The sequence below is a fragment of the Mustelus asterias genome, chromosome 2 (assembly GCF_964213995.1).
Source record: "Mustelus asterias chromosome 2, sMusAst1.hap1.1, whole genome shotgun sequence".
In the NCBI taxonomy this organism is placed as follows: Eukaryota; Metazoa; Chordata; class Chondrichthyes; order Carcharhiniformes; family Triakidae; genus Mustelus; species Mustelus asterias.
Window position 1 is genome coordinate 91,356,025 of NC_135802.1, and position 21,109 is coordinate 91,377,133.

The following is a 21,109-nucleotide window of genomic DNA, read 5'->3' on the forward strand; positions in this document are numbered from 1 at the left end:
CAGAATGATAGGGAGTAGGATAGCTTGATCTTGGTTTTTGTCAAAGCTCGGCACGACATCGAGGGCTGAAGGGTTTGTACTGTGCTGTACTGTTCTATGTTTCTATGTAACTCCTCTGCCATAGCCCAATGGAGAAAGACAGATTTGTAGCTGCCCATGCTGTCCCTAGTCTCACTGAGCATTTTAGTGGAAGCCTCTCTCCCAATTTTCTAAAGATTCCTGCTTTCTTTTGGCACCCTCTCCTGATATCTTCTGATATTGAAGTGCCATCCCTGCATAGCATTTCCAGAGTTCCCCCGCTTTGCATGGATAGGCTTCCTCTTGATGTGGGAATTCTGAGTAATTATTGCTACTATCAGGAAATTTGGGGCAAGGATGGGATAAATAATGGAGGGCTGTGCAGAACTTTCACCTTGCTAGAACTCCATGTAAGAGGAGAATCTCCTCAAGACATTAAAACAGACCAATGATTAAAAAAGTAGCCACAACTATGAACGTGACTGTGTTATATTGCTGGTAAAGCCTGAATGTGCCTAATAGGATTGGATGCAGGGATTGTTGCACACTTTTTGCTTTCCAATATTCACAGTAGATTCACAGTTTGTTGTGAGATTTAGTGGCTTGTAAATTTTTAGGTATGTTTGTTTTGTGTGTAGTTTGGACAGACAGTTATTGGTTTGGTGATTAGCTTGGCAAACCCAGTCCCGACTTTCTTTCCATCCTGCAATTGAACAATGAAAGAAGTAGTGTGCAGGCAAAGGCCATCCGCCCACAGCTAAATGCACTCTCCTATTTATGTGATATGAATGTAATTTTGATATTGTGTGCCCGCAAATCACGTTCTCATGTTTTCACAGCCTCAGAGCCAAATTTGAAGGTACGTTCCAGGTTAAAACAGAAAGTGGCAGAGAGGAGGAGTAGTCCATTATTGCGCAGAAAAGATGGCACCATTATCAGCACCTTCAAGAAGAGAACGCTTGAGAGAACAGGTAGTCGGGAAGAACACAAGGCCGTTCATAAAAGCTAACATTGCTTTGTACGGGTATCTAATGCACCCAAGATCATGGCTGTGTCTTTGTTTAGTACAATGATACAAATAACCCTAATAGCCAGTTAGAGCTGGTCTTGTCATAGCAATGCTAGCCATAGAAATGAATTGGACATGGGAAATGGAGCAAGACACCAAGGCTGGAATTTTACAGTCCCGCCCACCACGGGAATCGGAGCGGGCGAGGGGCGGAGCATAGAAAGGTCCATTAACCTCAAGTGGGATTTTATGATTTCAGAATGAGCGAGGCCGTAAAATCCCACCCTAAATAACAAAATATTTTTGTTAACAGAGAAAAAAGGCTATTTGTTCCAAATGACCAACATTTTTGGTTGATTGATCTTATCCCTGAATATTTGCTTTCCCACCATACCTCTCAAACTATCCTATCTCCAGAATTATGTCTAATTATTTGGTAAACCTATTTAGATTCCCATCTTAAATAGCCATTGCTATTACCTTAGTCCATAACTCCATTGTCCTGAATGTGAAATAGTTTGCCTCAACTCCCTTCTTATTTCGAAGTAACATTAACTTTTTTTTCCTACTGTTTGAGTTCTTGGCTGCAGTAAGCAGGTTTTTGTGTAATAATTTTGTTTATCTCCTTCAAAATTTTTAAACAAAATTTTATTCATGATATTTCAAGTGCAAATTCCTTCAATTTTCCTCCTAACATCTGCTACAATTAATATGGATTAAGACTCCTTGTGGAGGGTACTCCATGTCTTGACTTAGCTATCGATAGAAGGACAGACAACCAGTCAGTCAATTGGCCTTTTTAATATCAATTGGAGCAGGATACTTCTCTGTCAGAGAACAATATTGAGTATGGGAGGCTAAAAGATTTTTTTACTGGAGTTTAATTACAACATTATAGCGTAAGGAATAAAACGAGCAAGTTTTTTTCTCAATTTTTGAAGGGCTTGCTATTTAAATAACTTGGCAGCTTAATAGTTCTATGTACCTTATCTGCACTTCAAGAACATTTGCAGCTTTAAAGATTCATAACTCCCACACAGGGCTAAGTCCATTGCTCCAGTGAAAGCAGAATCTGCTTGAACTTAGCTCTGAGTGCAAATGGCCTGGCTGAGTTTGCTTCCCCCAAACACTGTCCCCTAGTCAAAATAGGATCTGTTGCAAATGGCAGCAGGGTCCTGCCTGCTATTTTGGAAGTTTCACAGAGTCTCCACAACTCCAGGGAAATCTTTAAAAAATATGTTTTTCCTGAAGGTCATATTAACATCAGTTGGAATAATGAGATGAGAGACAGAAAAGTTAACTGCTTCCCTGATTTTCTATCCTGATTCATTTCACTATCTTTCATTTTGTTCTCTATTTTAGGTCTAAATGCATTTTTTTTCACCCATGTATTGCCTACTTAATGTGTCTACATCTTTGGTTCTTTGAAAGATTTTTCATTGCCTGATCAAAATGACGTTTGTATATCATACATTTGATATTTCTAGCTTTAACATAAATCTATTAAGTCTAGTAACTGCAACATCGTTACAAAATTGGCAAAAACACATGTTGTTCTTCCCTTCCATCTTTGTCGAGTGCAGGCTCAGAGAATTTAAGTGCAGATTGGCAAGAAGCAGGTCCTAGAAACTTCCAAATGTCCATAGGGGTATTGCTGAAGATTACTATCTTTATTTGCACTTAAGCGCCAGAAGGATTCAGACACTTGTAACTGTTTTATTTACATCAGGGGTAGGTCAGATATAATCACCATCTGCTCTTGATCTTCATCATTATCTTATTAAAAGATTAATAGTCATTACTGTGTGTGTACCACAGGATAAAATGGAGGTGGATGTACTGCTGTGGAAAAGGATAAGTGAAGAAACCAGTTGAAATAAGCAGGAATTTCTATCTTCCTGACAAGGTTGGGGACAATTGGTATGCATGAGGGAACTAAACTTTGAGGCATGTCATGAGACTACTGAAGCATTTGGGGATGTTTTTGTCCCCTGGGTTTTTGCTTCTTCCACTAAAGTTACAGTGGGAAACAGGGGGGCCTATAGAAATTCTCCTCCAGTTAAGGGGACCCATAATGAGGAACACAATATTGGATTAGTTCTGAACATCTATGGACAGAGCACAAAACCAGATTGTAGTAGGAGGATATTTGGAATCTGGTGATAATGAAGTAGTAAATTTGGAGGTAGAAATGGGGACAGAAGGGCTCATAAATTCTGTTAAGAAAATGGATTGCAGGAGATCAGGCTCTGAAGAGATGAAAAGCTATTGGTAAGGGAAAAGAATGAAAAGAATTATCTACAGGGAAGGATATGGAGGGGAAATGGATGTGCTTTAAGAGAATGTTTATATTGCAGAGACAGAATATCCTAGAATCAGTTGACTAAACAGGAAAGTAAAATTAAAGTAGATGAAAAGAGAAGTTATGAAGGCATTAAAGAGAAATAAATGGTGGATACAGGATAGAAAGAATGATAAAATTAAGTAATAGAAGGCCAAGAAGCCAATATGAGACAGCAAGTGGTATAAATGTAGTGAAAACCATAAGAGCTTAGAACTAAGTGTTTTTTATACAGTAAGTCTTCATTTCAAGTTCTAGCTGTGTTCCTGAAAATCACAACTTTTGTGAAACGCTGGTTACCATGTAAATCAATATTAAAATGTCAACCTCTGGGTTGTGGCCCCTCTCCATCCCAACCTTCAAGTTGAGACCTATTTTCTCTCCCAAACCATCCTTCCACCTACCTCCCACTCATTGACTCCCTTTTGCCGCTTCCAGCTCCTGGACATGGGTTCCCATTGAAGATCCAGAGCTCCAATGTGGTGGAAGTGAGAGTTCCAATGGTGCAGAAGTGCTGAGCCAGGGCTGCAAAAATCCTCTTTTTTTTTTACTGATTCCAGTAGCCATTTCTCTTCCTGAATTCTAGCTGTGAGCAAGGATTCATGAGAAAAGCAGCTAGATAGGAGTAGATTCAACAGTCATTTAGAACATAGAACATAGAACATTACAGCGCAGAACAGGCCCTTCGGCCCACGATGTTGCACCGACCAGTTAAAAAAAAAAACTGTGACCCTCCAACCTAAACCAATTTCTTTTCGTCCATGAACCTATCTACGGATCTCTTAAACGCCCCCAAACTAGGCGCATTTACTACTGATGCTGGCAGGGCATTCCAATCCCTCACCACCCTCTGGGTAAAGAACCTACCCCTGACATCGGTTCTATAACTACCCCCCCTCAATTTAAAGCCATGCCCCCTCGTGCTGGATTTCTCCATCAGAGGAAAAAGGCTATCACTATCCACCCTATCTAAACCTCTAATCATCTTATATGTTTCAATAAGATCCCCTCTTAGCCGCCGCCTTTCCAGCGAAAACAATCCCAAATCCCTCAGCCTCTCCTCATAGGATCTCCCCTCCATACCAGGCAACATCCTGGTAAACCTCCTCTGCACCCTCTCCAAAGCCTCCACATCCTTCCTGTAATGTGGGGACCAGAACTGCACACAGTACTCCAAGTGCGGCCGCACCAGAGTTGTGTACAGTTGCAACATAACGCTACGACTCCTAAATTCAATCCCCCTACCAATAAACGCCAAGACACCATATGCCTTCTTAACAACCTTATCTACTTGATTCCCAACTTTCAGGGATCTATGCACACATACACATTTGGAAAAAAAACATGGATTGTGGCAGCCTCTTCTGCACCATTGGGGTGAGGCTGCAACTCAAGGGTCAGAGGGATGGGAGAGACTGCAACTTGAAGGGTCCAGTAGTGGGAAGGGCCACAATTTGTATGTCTGAGCATGGAGAGAGACTGCTCCAAAATGGCCTTCATTACTGAAGGTTAAATTTGAGCAGAAGCAGGGGGCAGTTTTGGGGAGATGGCCAAACGTCTTGTCAAAAAGGTAGGTTTTAAGGACGCTTTTGAAGGATTGGAGAGACATGGTAATGTGTTGGGGTTAGAGATGAAGTTCAGAGCATGGAAGGAACATGGTTGAAGGCTGTTCCACTGATGATAAAGTAAAGGGCTAAGGGAATATGCAATCGGCATTTTTTTTTTCAATTGCCTTTGTGGAGCTCCTTAGAACATTTTTTTATTGCCATTCCCAGTAAAGACAAGAGAGTTAATTCAATACTTAGAAAAAATTGGAAACAAACAAGCTGTTAAGATGGCTGCCACAAATCATGTGACTTCTGGCATTTGGACTACAGACAGTATCAAGTATCTGGTTAATATTTTTAAAATGTGATTATAGGTGAGGGTAACTCATAACCACGTGTCTGATTGTTTAAGATGGACCAACACTTAAAGACTGGTGTTTCAATTTGCCTGTCTCCAATGTTTCATATTTGACAAAAAAGAACATCAAAACCTAATGACCACTGTCAACTTCTCATGATATCACAATGGACTCCCTCATCCAAACGAGACTGGGTGGGCCTCGGAAGTGTTTACTCAAAGGTCATATAATCGGAGCTGATTTCAGGGACTGTACCCTTATTACCTGAGGATCCAGCAGATCTATCAGAACCATCAGTCATTAATCAGTCTGAGAACCAGACTCTGAAACCAGCTGCAAATCATCAAATAGCAAAAATACTTACCCTGTTCCCGTTTCAACATTCACCTGAGAACCAACCCCTAGATATTTGAATACAAGAAACTTTGCAATCTGTTGTGAACCCTTGGTTTCACCAGACTCTCACTTCAACTTGAAACCATCAAACTCATTCAGGCAACCACAAGCCAGCCACATGGGAAACTGGAAATCAAAAATCAGAGACTGAACTAACAGTAATTTGTCAAAGTGCACTATCTTTATCTGTATCCAAACTGTATGCATGAGTGTGTATGCAACACCACCTGCCCCCAACCCGGTACCATCCGGGCACATTCTCTGCCCCCTGAGCGATGCAGTCGCCTTGGCATGTATGCACACCAGGTGCATGTTATTGGGAGACCAGCCATAATTCACACCAGCATGTCCTCCGGCTGACGTGAATGGATAGAGGGGGATGATGAAGCATTGAGGCCTGATGATTAGTTTGAAATTTATTAATGGGGTTTCTGACATTGATTGTTAGGAGTTCCGTTATGTCACTGGAATGTGGAGTGGGTGGGGGCAGGGTATGGGATCAATCACAGTGAGACATCTTGTCAGTGTAAAACACAATTTGGGCCTCGCGTGAGATTTTACACTCCGGTCACCATTCACACTCAAGCAGAAAATCCCAGGGTTCTAATGCATTAATTTGAGGTGTTTGTGTAAGAGTTAATAATGCTCTTTATTTTAAACTCATGAAAGATCACGGCTGAATTATTTAATTGGAATGCATACTCCAAGGGTAAGAAAGAACACATCTCCTTCATTACAAAACATACTGATGATAGGCAGTAAGAGAGAAGGTACATTCTACCCATGACATTATGCTGTTGTCATTACATAGATATAAGCTATTATCGTTGTGAACCAACTCTGGAAAAGTGGGCTGTGACATAAGCTAGAAGCTGTTCAATGGCAGAGAAAAAAATCTGTTGATGGATTTGAGGATGAGGAATTTCAAATCAATACATTGAGCACCAGCTAACCAATAAAGGTTGTTCAGGTTGGGTAGACTGGTGAGTGGGATTTTGTGCAGGATAATACGATAGCATGGATTTCTACTTCATTTGGGTGAAATTCAGGAGACCAGTCAGCAAAGCATTGGAATGTTGAATCTGGAAATAGCTGAGCCATGGATGAGATTTTTAATGGAAATATGCTGGGCTCTGAGCAGAGACAGGTAATGTGGCAGTAGTGGACGTAATCAGTCATGGTGATGGAATGGATGTGCAAGTTGAGGCTCAAATAGAGCAGTGAAGTTGAGTAGTATCCAGTTGAATTTTTATTGGGAAGTTAGGATATGGGTAGGATCTGGAATCAGAATTTGAAGCTTCTAGCCTGAATAGTGTCAATCACTCGGCTGTTGATGTGGCATATGCTAAACTGGATATTGCACAGGGTAACTGAAAGTGCACCATCAGACATGGAATCAACAGACGGAATTTTCTGGCTCTTCCTGGCGGTGAGTTCCCAGGTGGCAGGTAGGCAAGCCATGCAAAATTCTGTAGATTTTGGCAGGACCAGAAAATCCCACCAATGTCCAATGTCTCGCACATCTACCATGAAAACCCCCCCAGCAGAATGGCTGGAAAATCCCGGCTAAGCTGGTTCAACAGCTGACTTCACACCTATGGACAATATTGGTGGAGTTTGATGGCGCCCCCAACCCCTTGGCCAAGTTTGAGGCAGGGTGGCATAGAAGGTAGGATGAGTGGCTGGAGCCCACCACCTTCCATTGACTCTCGAGCTGCTCACCATAATATGCTGGACGGATAAGACATCACCACCATAAAGTTGACGTGTTTGGAAAGACATGCTTGGTAACTAACAAGTTCACATTAATATAGGACAGTGAATGTTTCAAAAGAGCTAGTAAAATCACAACTTATTGTTCATTCTGAAGTGTCTCACCACCTCTTTTATGATTGAATACAGCAGTCCTCATACACTTTATCCCTCAACTTTCATGGAAAATGACCTTCAGGGCAATGGTTAATATGAACAGTTCATTTTCTTTATTTGTTAGTCCGGCAAGTTTCCAAAATGTTAGTTTAAATTAAACAAAGTTGAGTCTTGGGAATATTTAGGTTTGCATTGTTTACCACAACTGTTCAAATATTAAAAATGTTAAACCTTGCACTAATTACATCCAGATTCTGATTTTGTCCACTGTAAATAATATGTCAAGGAAGTTTTATATCATTTTCCTATGTGGATTGAATAATTATAGTGTTATGTACATTGCAGTTGCAGACTTGGTTATTTGCATTTTTGACTGCCTATTTATTGAATAAAATAGCCCACATAGATGTTGGATGGATACACGTTATTTTAAATATGCACATGTATAAAATACTTGGCTGAAGTTGTATACCTGGTTGGATTTTTAGGTGTTGATATGAACATTGCAAAAATTACATCCAGATCTGTGTGAGTAAGCATTGAAAATCCTGCCATAGTACTTGATTTATTGATTTTCTTGGAGAGTATGGATAGTTCTTCAATAGTGGTGTCACACCATTGTAAATTACAATCAATAAAAGGCCATTTTATGTTGAGAGCGTGGCATTAGCAAATGCCGGTCCTTCTGCTATTAATGGCACATTATCAATATTTGAACAGGATTAGAATGTTTGTGGGCATGCTTTTGTGGTCACAGTTCTCATTCATTAGGGTTGGGTTGAAGTGTCTACAATTTTAAAAAGTGTAATTAGTTCCACTCTCATTCTCTTGCTGATTGAGCTTGTGATGGTTAATCTCATGGTTTCTTTCCAATCTTCCTCTTGAGTATGTGTTTGTCTAATCTAGGTAGTACTGCCAGGAGTAACATAGATTTTACATCTCAACTAGCGCTGAGGCGTGCTTGTGAAGCAGTGTTATGGTAGAGCGGGATAGCTTCAATAGTGTCAATTTGCACTCGATTTTATAGAGCACATTCACTTATATGAAGTGAAATAAGTGGAGATAGCAGAGATACTCATGCTGAATGATCTGAAATTTCTCAGCTTTTAGGAAAGCTGTTTTACTGGCGATGTGCTGTTAGTGTCATATTTTGAGCCTCTGGAGTCTTCCATCAGGTGGCAGATGCTGGATGTCAAGTGGGATGCCCAGGAAGATCTCAATGCTGGTCTCAGCATCCGAGGAGTGCATATCGAGCATGAGGGTTGACCTTGAGTACCGAACAGATAGCCTCCTCCATAGAGAGAGTGGCGTCTCAATGAGAGGCAACACCAGAAACTCAATCAGGGCTTTCTGGGTTTGCATTCAGACCTGCAAGCCCACACAACTCAGCATGTCACTGCCAGTGTGAGAGGCACCTCGTAAATTCTGCTAGTTGTCCATCCATCTGTGGTAAGCATGGAGGTTCAAACCAACCTCATGTTGATGGATGAGCTGCAGTTGATATCTGCAGGGTCCTTTCAGAGTGATGAGAATGATGACAGCAACTCCTCTGTCCCTCTACCAGTGACAGTTGCATCTGATGAGATTGCGATTACTGAGGAGTGCCCAGCCATGGTGCTGGACTCCCCCAACCAGACAGGGCCCACACAGGCTCCAGTGACCAGTTGATAGCTACAAAGCCGATGGGGCATCCGAGTCAGCAGGCTGCCTCCAACCCAGCAGCCAGCAAGGGGGCAGCACCAACACATAGCACTCTCAAACAGAAATTTAAGTAACAGTAATCACATAAGGAATTGACAGTGGTGATTTCTGTGGCACAATATGCTGGTGCATATGTTTCTCTGCTTTGATTATAAAAATGTAACATTATGTGCAAAAACCTGAGGGGGGGTGGAGAGGGATTTTCCTGTCTCGCCTGCCACAAGAATCATAGAGGGCAGGTGGGTGGACCAAGCAAAGGTCCTTTGACCTCGGGCAGGATTTTCCGGTTTTGGGACAAGCGCGGCTAGAAAATCCTGCCCTAATGTTCTTTATACCACTGGTAGAGAAGAGGCTTGGGAGTCCTGTGTCACACATAAGAAGGACTGCAAAATTTATTTAAGAGGTCTGGACTGGACTTGACGATGACAGGAGTGCCTCATCAGGTATGACCAGTAAGGAGGTATTTCCCTTGCTATTACCTTGACTCCTTGCTTTGAATTCCTAACTGGAAGTCCTCTGAATCAAGACCTCCCTGGTCTCTTTACCGCCCTTAAGCATCCACACACTGGGATCCTGCTCCTCACCTTGGGTCTTCTCGGGTTCCTTCTCAACTGTCTTCATCTTCCAATGGGTCTCCCCTTGACAAAACTAGGTTGTGCAGTGTGCAGCAGACAACAACAACATAGGAAACATACTCAGAAAGATATTGCAGTGATTTCCCCCCCCCCCCCCCCCCCCCACCCACCCACCCCACCACCTCTCCACCCACCTCTTCACCCTGAACCGTCCAGGCAGCAAATCCTTAACTTGAGTCGGCCTATGGTCCTTTCAATTACTGCCCCTGTGGAGGCTTGACTGCAATTGTAGCTCTCTTTAGTTGCAGTCCTTGGATGGTTCAATAGTATCATCTGCCATCTTTTTCGTGGAAAGTGTACAAATGACATCTATATTTTTTGTTTCAGGAGAATGTTTTAAAGTTAAGCTTTTTTCTACAGGTAGTTGGTAAATTTGGAAGGAATACAGCTTATATGCTGCGAGAGCAAAATAATTACTCATTTCAACTTTACAAGCGATTATGTTAAATAGAGTTAATGGATTTTTGTTTACTTAAGTTCCCCTCCGATTTCAGATTAGAGTGATTGATGGGGTCATGTGATGTTGTGGTTAATGTGCAGTCCTGGGTCTGTAGCAGAGAAAGAAATAGGCTTTTGCAGTAAAGAGTTGGAGTTTAGCTGTTTTGGTTAAAATTAGGAGAATTTTGCAGACTTCTGAAAGGTCTCTATCTCTCTGAAAACACCAAGGCTGTCTACATTCATTATAGCAAGTATATTTGTGATTGCTAACTATAATTAAAGTGAGTTTTAAGACTGTCAGAAGAATGCTGCTTTTTTGGAACTGAAATAAGACGAAGTTAGAAATTAGATTTGTTTCTTTTCATGTTCAAAGCTTGCTCAACTGTTAAGAGTTAAGTTGTTTCATTTTGTTAGAGTTATACTTAAACTGTGTTATGAACAAAACTTGTTTTGATAGAAGGTCACAAATTTGTCAGTGGAATTGCTCCTGGAGTGAAGCATACTTCCCTTACATTTATGCCAAAATAGTAAAACTGTTGGGGTCTAGTCTGGCTTCATAATATACTTTGGGGTTCTGGTCCAGAACCCTAACAAAAGCCTTTGCACCTCCTCCCCTCCCCCAGGAGCCAACCATCCAATCGAGTTGGAGCAATGAAGAGCCTTGGTAACTGGGAGTGATGGGAGATGTGGACATCATGGTAGCTTCCTGGATACCCGGCACAAACCTGTAGTATCTGACTCTTGTGGTCACACACAATCTGGATTTTCAGAGATTGGAAGCCTTTCTTTGCTAAAGGCACTCGGTTCCCCTGCTGGCACCTTGATGGGCACATGCATGCAGTCAATGGCTCCCTGGATGTGGGAAAATCCTGTAATTGTGGTGACGCCTCTGGTTGGCTCAATCTGGCAGGCTTTGTCTATTCTGAAGTGAATTATGGTGACCGTTCGTAACAGAGCATTAGTGACCAGCTTTTTGCAGCTGTGGGCAGCTGATTGGAAGACACTGCATAGATCTCCCACTGACCCCTGGAAAAACCTAAGGTGTAAAGCTGCAGAGCAACTGTCACCATCAGAGCTACTGGCATTGCGTGACCATGTACAGAGTTGGTGACAATTTTGGGACCAATCATTTCACATCTGGAGTGACAGTCTCCCCGGAGAGGTGGAACCTTCTTTGCACTAAACCTCAGACTTGTCCAGATATCATGAGCACTGCCTGTAAACTCTGCCTGCTGGGTAATGGTTCTTTCTCCAGAGCCTTCTACCTTGCACTTCCTGTTGGCCCTGCACCCCTTCTGGCTGCTCCTCTCATTCCATCAGTCACACTCAGGGGTGCTGACTGTGGGCAACTGGTTTCCTCTCCCTTCTAGCCATCTCAAAGATCAAAGAAAATTACAGCACAGGAACAGGCTCTTCGGCCCTCCAAGCCTGCACCAACCATGCTGCCCGACTGAACTAAAACCCCCTACCCTTCCGGGGATCATTTCCCTCTATTCCCATCCTATTCATGTATTTGTCAAGACGCCCCTTAAAAGTCACTACCGTATCCGCTATCTCCTCCTCTTCTGAGGAGGTCCCTCCAGACAAGTACACAATCCCCATATTTGTGCAGATGTTTGTACAAGTTTCTGCACTGAAGGGGCTTATTGACGGAAGGCTTCTGTAGATGTTGAAAAACCAGAGAGTTCTCTAGAACAACAAAAAAATGCCTGATACTATCTCTAAACCAGCTCCAACCAACTTGCGGATAGACTCCTAACTAATCACCTTTATCGCCAGCATGTGGTCCTTTTATTCCCGCTGGATATAGAACGCATTAAAAACATGAAAGCTGCTTGGCCTAGTGACCCATGTGCTGAGCGTAAAAGCACACAGGCCACTCAAATTTGCAGTCATTTGCCCTTTAAATTGCTTTAATTGTCCCTTTTAGCTGTCGTCAAGCACAGTTCCGACTTTCACACGTGTCCGGCAACTGAAATATCACGAGACACAATGACATTGGGGCACCCTGCTGACACCATTGCACTCCATTTTACAATCGCTCATGTCCACCTTGCGCTCACTCAATGAGCACAAAATTCCGGCCCATGGATTTAACTAACTGGACAGATTTACAGTTCCACAGGCTTTTTTTTGCCTTTATGCGCATTAACACTGCAGAAAATAGACCTTGCTTCAGCTAAAATGAAGCCTATTTCAACTCGATACTGAGTTTAAATGGTCTTGCTGGGTTCATGTTTCCCCATATGAATCACGTCCCAGCCTCTCCCACCTCCAACCCCATCACTCCGTAAAAATAGGATCTGCAGGATTCGGTCTCACGGCAGCATTTTGGTTAAAATCTGAGCCTTTCTATCACTTTGCTCCTATTTTAATTTCTATTTCTATTGTCTGAAAGGTGTTGGGGAAAAGGGGTGGTCGGCAGAGAGGGATTTTTTGCTCCACTCTGTTGGCCTGAACCCTTTGAATGAAGGAGCTCATTTTTATGATGTCCCATCTAGGATTGCTTTTATTAAAAGAAAGGCGAAGGTGGCAAAACAGGCATGTATCAGGCCACTGAAATGAAAAAAAGGTTTAACCATCTCTCTGAACCAGAGTGTGTGCCCATTTCATCTACAACAGCCGAGGTGAAAGAACATTAAGCACTAGCAGCCTCGAATGAATATTGTTCCAGGCAGCAAAAAGACGTGATGAAATCCAACCTCCCCCTTCTTTCTTGGTTATTAGGACACTTGGGACATTTGTTAGTCAGCATGAGTATAAACTGAACATGGAACTGGAGATATGAAGCCCTTCCTGTGAGTAAACTTCCCACTCAGCTCAAGCTGATCAGCCCCAGGGCTACTTACTGGACGGATGTTCTGCAACATCCTGCACAAGGCCAACACTGAGCTTCTGTTACCATAATCTGTTGTAAAACCTTAACCCTGCACCCATCCCCCTCCACAGGAAAAGTCCTGTTCAACCTGAACAAAGTTGACTAATACTGAATATATCCTCCTCATAAAGTGGAGAACCAAACAGTTATCATTCAGGTAACTTTTCAGATTCCAGCATCCGCAGTAATTTGCTTTTATACAGTTATCATGGTGGGCGGGTTCTCTGGCCTGCCCACGGTGTGTTTCTTGGAGTGGGAGACAATGTGCCAGCTGCCAGTGTTAGGATCTTCCGGTTCCACTGTTGCCAATGGGATTTCCCATTGGCTCCACCCCACACCTCCGGGAAACCTATGGCAGGGGTGCGCCTTCGGCTGATCCAGAAGATCCCACCGGCATGAACAGCCGGAAAATTCTGGCCATGACCTTCCCTGCATTTTCTTGTGAATGGTGTGAAATATGATTAAAATCTGAATCAAAAGCGAGGTGTAGAAACATTGGTTTACACAGTGAGTGATCAGGAGCTGGAAGACCTATTTTAAGAGTTTGGCAGAGACAGATTCAATTCTGGCTTTCAAAAGGGAATTGGATAAGAACCTGGAGAGGGAGAAAATTGCAGGGCGATGGGGAAAAGGTGGGAGAGTGGGACCAGCTGAGTTTCTTCTGTTTTACCACTCCAGGTCTTACTGTATCAAGGCTTTTTTGTGAATTTAGAGAGGATGTGCTTTGTCAATGCTGCAGGAGTTCAGTTATTCGCACTTTCAAATGATAAAGAATCATTCGGTCAGTTTTTCTGAGCTTAAGCAAAGTTTATTGCAAGTATTTGCTAAATTTTAAAAAACTGGGTAAATCGCAACTCATATACCCTGGGCTTACAAACACCATGGTACAAATGATAGAATAAGAGGATAGCTTATGGATTTTTTTTACAGATCGTGAAGAAGATAAAAACGAGGGAGTAGATGAGGTAAACAGTTAGCTGTTCTTTGGCTAGTTTCAATGTGGTGACTCTACATCGTAGCCATTCTTTTCAGATGGCTTCCTGAGTGTAGTTGTATGGAGCAGATTTTGAAGGTCAGTATTTTGCGGCCCCTCCCACCTCGTGGGGATATTATGGTCCCGCCAAACTGAGTGAAGATATAAATGCCTTGCTGTATCCACCAAAGGGGCACTGCACCATGGCGGGACAGTGAAATCCTGCCTCATGTTTTATTCCCAAAAGTCCATTGTTTGCAGTAGATTTCACCTTTCAGAATAGTTAGTTTACAAATCCGGGCACAATACATCCGAGTGAGAGGACAAATATCCTTTTGCAGCCTGTTTTCAGTATAGCATCCTGATCTGTCCCTTGCTTGGTAACAATCTCCTAAAGAACCTTGCTGGCCGTATATTCCAGGGAAATGCTATTAATGCATGTCTGCTGCAGTCATTGTTTTTAGAACAGGTAATTACATTTTGATTTCTGATCTCAGAAGCTTTTGAAAGATTTCAGAATAGTGTAAAGCCAACAAGAGATGAGGTCTTTCACACTCCCCAGGGGGTTGACTGTTCTTTTTTATCCCATTTGGTTCAGAGGATGCTTGCATATTGTCATCATCTGGCAGTCCCTCATTGTCTTAAGAGAATTTCAATTTATTTTTAAGAGAAAAATTAATAATTTTATTTTCTAAAGGAAACACATCCTCGTAACAGTGCGTATAAAACCGGTGTACTGTATGTCATTTATGTGCAATGACATCCAGCATGAAGGATTAAAGATTGAAGTGTAATTTAACCAATTTTTAAAAATCAAGCTTTGGATTTTAAGGGGCGTTGTGTTTCCTTGGCTCCCCAAAGAAGAGGAGGTTGTGAGGGATGGACTGAAGGTAAATCTGGAGTATTGGCAGGGCCTGGTGGACAGGAAGGTGATGGGGGCTGAGTTTGCAAAGTGGGGTGGAGAGAGGGGAAGGGTTTCCCCCCTCTCCAAAGTCCAAAGATGTGCGGGTTAAGTTGATTGGCCATGCTAAAATTGCCCCTTAGTGTCCTGAGATGTGTAGGTTAGAGGGATTAGCGGGTAAATATGTAGGGATATGGGGGTAGGGCCTGGGTGGGATTGTGGTCGGTGCAGACTCGATGGGCCAAATGGCCTCTTTCTGTACTGTAGGGTTTCTGTGATTTCTGTGACTCTGTGGAGGTTGTCTCCAATGGACACAAAACCCCTCAAAGGAGGCCTCCCCTCTTGCCCGAAATCAGCCCACCGAGTAGAACTTGCCAGGCTTCCCACTTTCATGGGCATCATGCTACTGCGGGTAAAATAGTGGCTGGCGAAGGGTGATGCACTTAAATGGCCATTTAAATGGCAGGAAGGCCACATGCTGCATTTTTAGAACACCCCCACCCACCTTCAAACCCACTGACAGTGTCCATAAAATCCAGCTCCAAGGCTTTTTTGCCAGGTAGTTTATAGCAAGTATTAGATAAGAATGGTTTGGACAAGACAAATAAAATGTTTCTGTTACACAGGCCCCATCTATTGGCAATCAGTAGAATACTACACATCTGTTGAAAATACAGTAACAAGTAGGATAAATAATGTAACTCAAGATTTTTGAATGAAATGCTCAGTTTTAAAAATAAATAGTCCTTTCTTAAAGTTACAAAGCCAATGCGCAATGTGGACAGGGCAGGCCCTTAACCCATCTCCTCACTTCCTCCAAAAACCAATTCAAATTCAAATTGAATCCAATTTGTGGTCCACACGAGCGACATACAAGATCCAGGCTGACAAGAAAAGGCCTTGTACCTGTTCTTGGGCTTGTTCTGATGCTTGATCTTAGCCAGAATGCCAGAATGTAATGCTATTTGAATGAACAGCTTGAATAATTCTTGCTACATTCCTCCCGTTTTCAAAAAAAACAATACACATGTGCCTCCTCGATAGCCTTTTTAACTATGTTCTCTAACCTGCATCCTGCTGCTGCTCAGGTCGGACCCTCACCATGAAGCTGTTTTGGGAAGCTTTGCTATGTTAGAAGTGCCAAACAATGTATGTTGCTGTGGATAATATAGATTGTATGGGGATATGAGGAAGAGGGTAGGGCTTGATGTGTTGAATTACTTGTTCTTGTTCTGTGATTTCTTGTACTCGTATGTTCTTCCTTACTGTGTGAGAATTGTGTGCACAGTGGCACAGTGGTTATCACTGCTGCCTCACGATTCCCGACTTGTGTCACTGTCCATGCAGAGTCTGCATGTTCTCCCCATGTCTGCATGGATTTCCTCCAGGTGCTCCGGTTTCCTCCCACAGTCCGAAAGGTGTGCTGGTTAGATGCATTGGCCATGCTAAATTCTCCCTCAGTGTACCCGAACAGGCACCGGAGTGTGGCGAGTAGGGGATTTTCACAGTAACTTCATTGCAGTGTTAATGTAAGCCTACTTGTGGCTCTAATAAATAAAATTTAAACTTTTTAGGTGAAGCAAAGTTAGGTTAAAGCAGTTAAATTGTTCTAATCATTCAGTGCGTAAATTGCATTGCAAAACATGGTGCTCAATCATGCAGAACTTGAAGGCTCCAAGTTCAATCTTTAAGCTATGCTGAGTTATCGGTTTTCAGTCACGGTGATGGTGGAGGTACTACATGCTGGGTCCAGTACACTTGGACTAAGGGAAGAAAACATTAACCAGACTTCCAATCCGTGATCAATATCAGTGACCTGCGCTTTTGGATACCTGGTGGAAACAAGATGTCGTTTAACATTAACCCTCCCACTGTGACTGAAAGGCTTGCCAACACTCCCTGTGTAAGCTCACACATGAAGGATGTGAGTGCCTGTGGAACAGTATACCTTCATGAGTCATTTTAAGGAGAGAAAATTAGGAAAACCAAATTCATTGCTATGGTCTGAGTCAACGTAAATTCCATCTTCATTGGCTGAGCTCAGGGCATTTAAAAAATACATTTTATCAAAACAAAATGGAACCTGTAGATCCAACAGATTCAGTACAGACTAAACCAGGTTATTAACAAATTGAAAATACACTTCAATTTTGCCAAATGCAGAAAAATAGAGATATTGTACTTAGCAGAAAGGAAATCACTGTTTTGCTAATACCAATCTCACTGTGGACATGCAGTAACTGTAATTTCTGATTGTATTACTGTGTTTTTCTTAAAGATTCCTCGGTTTGTAACAGTGCCCCAGGATCTGGCCCTAGCTCTCCCAACAATAGCTCCAGTGGCTTGTCAATAGAGAATGAATTATCTAATTCACACGCTGAGGTAAGGCATCAGTTTTTTATATCACTGCTCATTGTACTTCCCCCTGCTCTCCCCTCTCGGGCTCTAACACACTCTCTTCGGTCCCCCTTGCACTCTTTCTTGTCTCTCATTCTTGACTTTTCTGTTAAATCCTTTTTGGCACCAACATCAGCGGAAGAAAATTCCTGGGGAATAATTTACACAACTTGGAAATACAGCTTGATAGAAACCAGCTGAGATTTCAGGTGTGCTGTCAGAGTTCTTTGAGTGACTCATCCTCTTGATGTTTGAAAACCCCCTTGGTCTTTGCTGTGCTGTTTCCAGTTGCGTGTTCCATGCAGTTATGCTTAGGTCCACAACAGGGATTTTGATGACAACCACTAAGTGATATTTTTGCTAAAAAGCATAGATAATTTTCTTCCATATTTTTCTGGTCAAGTATATACTTAACCTCCCGGGATTTTTCACATGAAAAAAATAAATATTATTAGTCTATTAGTTTCTGCGACTGTGAAGTGGAGTGGATTAACGTACTATCCTCTGGGACTTAAGTTTGAATCAAATCCAGATTGATAGGATGAAAGCTTTCTCCCTTGACAGCTGGAAAAGTCTTTCTTTTGGCCAATCTTTTGGGTTGGTGGGATATCAGTCATTCCAGTGGGTTTTTGAAAACTTCTGTTTGCTGTTTCAAGCACAGCCCGAACTGTATTCCAAAAGGGGCATGCTTATAATATCAGTAGTGGGGGTTTGGGATGGGTGGTAGGGAATGAGAGTGTTCTGAGAGAAATGGGTGGTAGAGATAATTCCCTGTTTCTTAGCAGGTCCCCTGCAGCACCTGGGTACTGTGTAACACTGCTCAGGCATTCCTGTTGCATTATAGAGAGGATTCTGCATTATTTTATTATTTATTCATTTATTAGTCATAAGTAGGCTTGCATTAACACTGCAATGAAGTTACTGCGAAAATCCCCTAGTCACCACACTCCGGCGCCTGTTCAGGTACACTGAGGGAGAATTTAGCATAGCCAATTCACCTAATCTGCACATCTTTGGACTGTGGGCAGAAACCAGAGCACCGGAAGAAACCCCCACAGACAGGGAGAGAATGTGTAAACTCCACACAGTCAGTGACCCAAGCTGGGAATCAAACCCAGGTCCCTGGCGCTGTGAGGCAGCAGTGCTAACCACTGTGCCACCCCCTTTCAATATATTCCGGAGTGTTGCCTGCAGATTTTGCACAGTCTCCCAAAAGCCTTCACACTGTCAGCCATAGTTTGCTTCACTGGGCCCATCAGGCACCCTCCAATTGCAGACCTCTGCTCAATAATATGGAAAGGAACACCTAATGCATCTTCTGTCTCAGTATTACACAATATAGTGCCCACTAAGCAACAACACCTGAGAAACATCATATTGATACACAGACTGCCACGTGGTGCCAGATCACTTCAGGTTCTATCACTTTATCACCCCTTACAAGTATATATCCCCGTAGCTCCACTGTGTAATTAATTTCCCAAAATCTGTCAGACAATAGAACAATGTGGCAAACCAAACCTTTTTTTTAAGCATTGTGTTCTATGTGCATAAAACATAGCTGGCAGTATATTGAAAGCTGTAAAGTGATCAGAGTTCTCTTGATCTTCTCAAGCAGCTTGAACTTCAGGATGGTGGTTTATCACATCATCAGTGCATGTACCTCAGTCAAGTTATAGCCTTAACCATTGCCTGCAACCCATTAGCCTATATATGCATCTAAAACTTGTAGAAAATCACTTTCCCAGATGTTACATGACGGAAAGTGTGTGTTTGAAGCACTGTAGATTAAAGTCAGTAATTACCATCCATTCTTTAACTCATTATAGGCCACAAGAGTGTTTCCTCATCAAGTATGACAAGAATAATTGACCGAAACAAGTCAATGAATTAAGAAATTTTATATTGTTACCTCAATTCCCTAATTCTCCTACAGTAATTATGAAAACTATTTTTGTCTGATATTGTATGATAAAAACAGGCACATATTTTCAAAGTTTAAAAAATTGTACAGCTTTGAAAAAGAAGAACACTTGGAGATGTTAGAGAACTTTAAAGTAACATAAATTGATTGATCTTGGCATACATGTTGCAAGTAACTGTGTCTCAAGAGACCGGTTTGTTTGTGTCTCAGCCATTCAAGTATTTACTTAATTCACTTGCTTGTCTAATGAAATAAGAAAATAAGCTTAAAAAATAGATATAATGTTCTGTTGGTTCAGTAGTACTGAAAGCTGTAGTACATGTATCCTGATAAATCCAGGCATTCCCTGTGTTAGTTGACAATCAATATTATGACACCTTTGTTTTCAGTGACCTGTTTATTGGCGCAGTCTCTGTGACCTATCGTTTCATGTCAGAATGCCCCCATAAAGGCTCAGTGGGAGGTTCTGTTTTGAGCAAAAACACTCAGTGTTATTTTTCATGTTAAGAATCTGCCGAAGCCTGCAAGAGAAACAGCGTGGTATTCATGGGTTGCTTTTTTATGCTTTCTTTTGCCCAAGATAATTGATATCTCAGAACCTAAAGGTCTCAAAAGCGGAGGTGACAAATTATTACAATTCTGTCAGGCCAGGACCCGTGTGCCGTTTCCCTCATGGAGGTGGCTCTTTTATTTGAGTCACAGATGCTTTTTTGTTTGGGAAGTAAGCAATGATTGTTGCTGTACTGCTACACTAGGTGTTCTTTTACATCCAAGTTTCTCCCCTGTGGTCAGAGTCATGTTACAGCTGGGAGTCCCCAAGAAGCCACAAAATGAAAGGGAAACTGTGTAACCTTCTTTTGTGCTCGAGTGCCGAAAGGGAGATGTGTGACAGAAATTGAGCTAACTGGGAAAAAATTCAGATCAACTATCCCACCGTTTACAGCTAGAATTTCAGCTACTTTTGTTTTCAAAAAGGAAGTGTAGTTGGAACTGATTTCTACTGAATGTAGCCGTGATGGAACATTGTGAAAGTTTGAACAGTTACAAATGCACAAATTGGTGGTATTATTGGCAGCAAGCGGCACAAATCCAGCAGCAATTTTGTACAGAATTTTATCCCTTCAGTTTGGGTGGTAACTCTAGAAACTGAGTGCAATAACTAATGCTTCGTTTTTGCAGTATAGTACTCGGGGAGTGTGATGTGTCAGAGATGCAGTCTTTTGAATGAGCCTTGAAACTGAAGATTGCTCTGCTTGTTCCAGGGTTTCCAGTAAATGTTAATTATCATAGAACACTATTCAGAAAGCAACAAGGAGAACTTTTCATGTCTTCCTGCCATTTCACCCTAAACCAATGCCACCAAATACAGATACAAAACTAGAAAACACTAAAAATATTCAGCAGGTCGTGTAGCATATGTGGAGAGGGAATGAGGGCTTCAATGAGCTGAAACCAATGACCCAATTTTGCAATATGGGAAGAGGCCTCTGACTCAACTTGCATCGCTGATGCATGATGGAACCTGAGGAAGTTCCAACGTCTGCACATCTGCAATAGCTACACAGGAAGTTTAAAGCTCCAATTGCCACTTTTACCTTGCTTGGTTTGCTACATTATCCCAATGACAAAACCATAGAGACTGCGGTTGTTTGCACAATACTTAGCCTATTTTTTTTACATAGTGTGATGATACTGTGCTATTTTGATATATTTTATGTTTCTG

At 42.1% G+C, this 21,109-nt stretch overlaps 1 protein-coding gene across 2 annotated transcripts in view; it reads left to right on the forward strand.

Moving 5' to 3' along the window:
• LOC144509624 (histone deacetylase 9) overlaps positions 1 to 21,109 on the forward strand; it is a 728,394-nt gene that overhangs the window by 450,972 nt on the left and 256,313 nt on the right. For both annotated transcript variants that reach the window (XM_078238446.1, XM_078238445.1), the window contains 2 exons: positions 858 to 989; positions 17,344 to 17,447. In XM_078238446.1, coding sequence (XP_078094572.1) covers positions 858 to 989; positions 17,344 to 17,447 — 236 coding nt within the window. The remainder of the gene's footprint in view (positions 1 to 857; positions 990 to 17,343; positions 17,448 to 21,109) is intronic.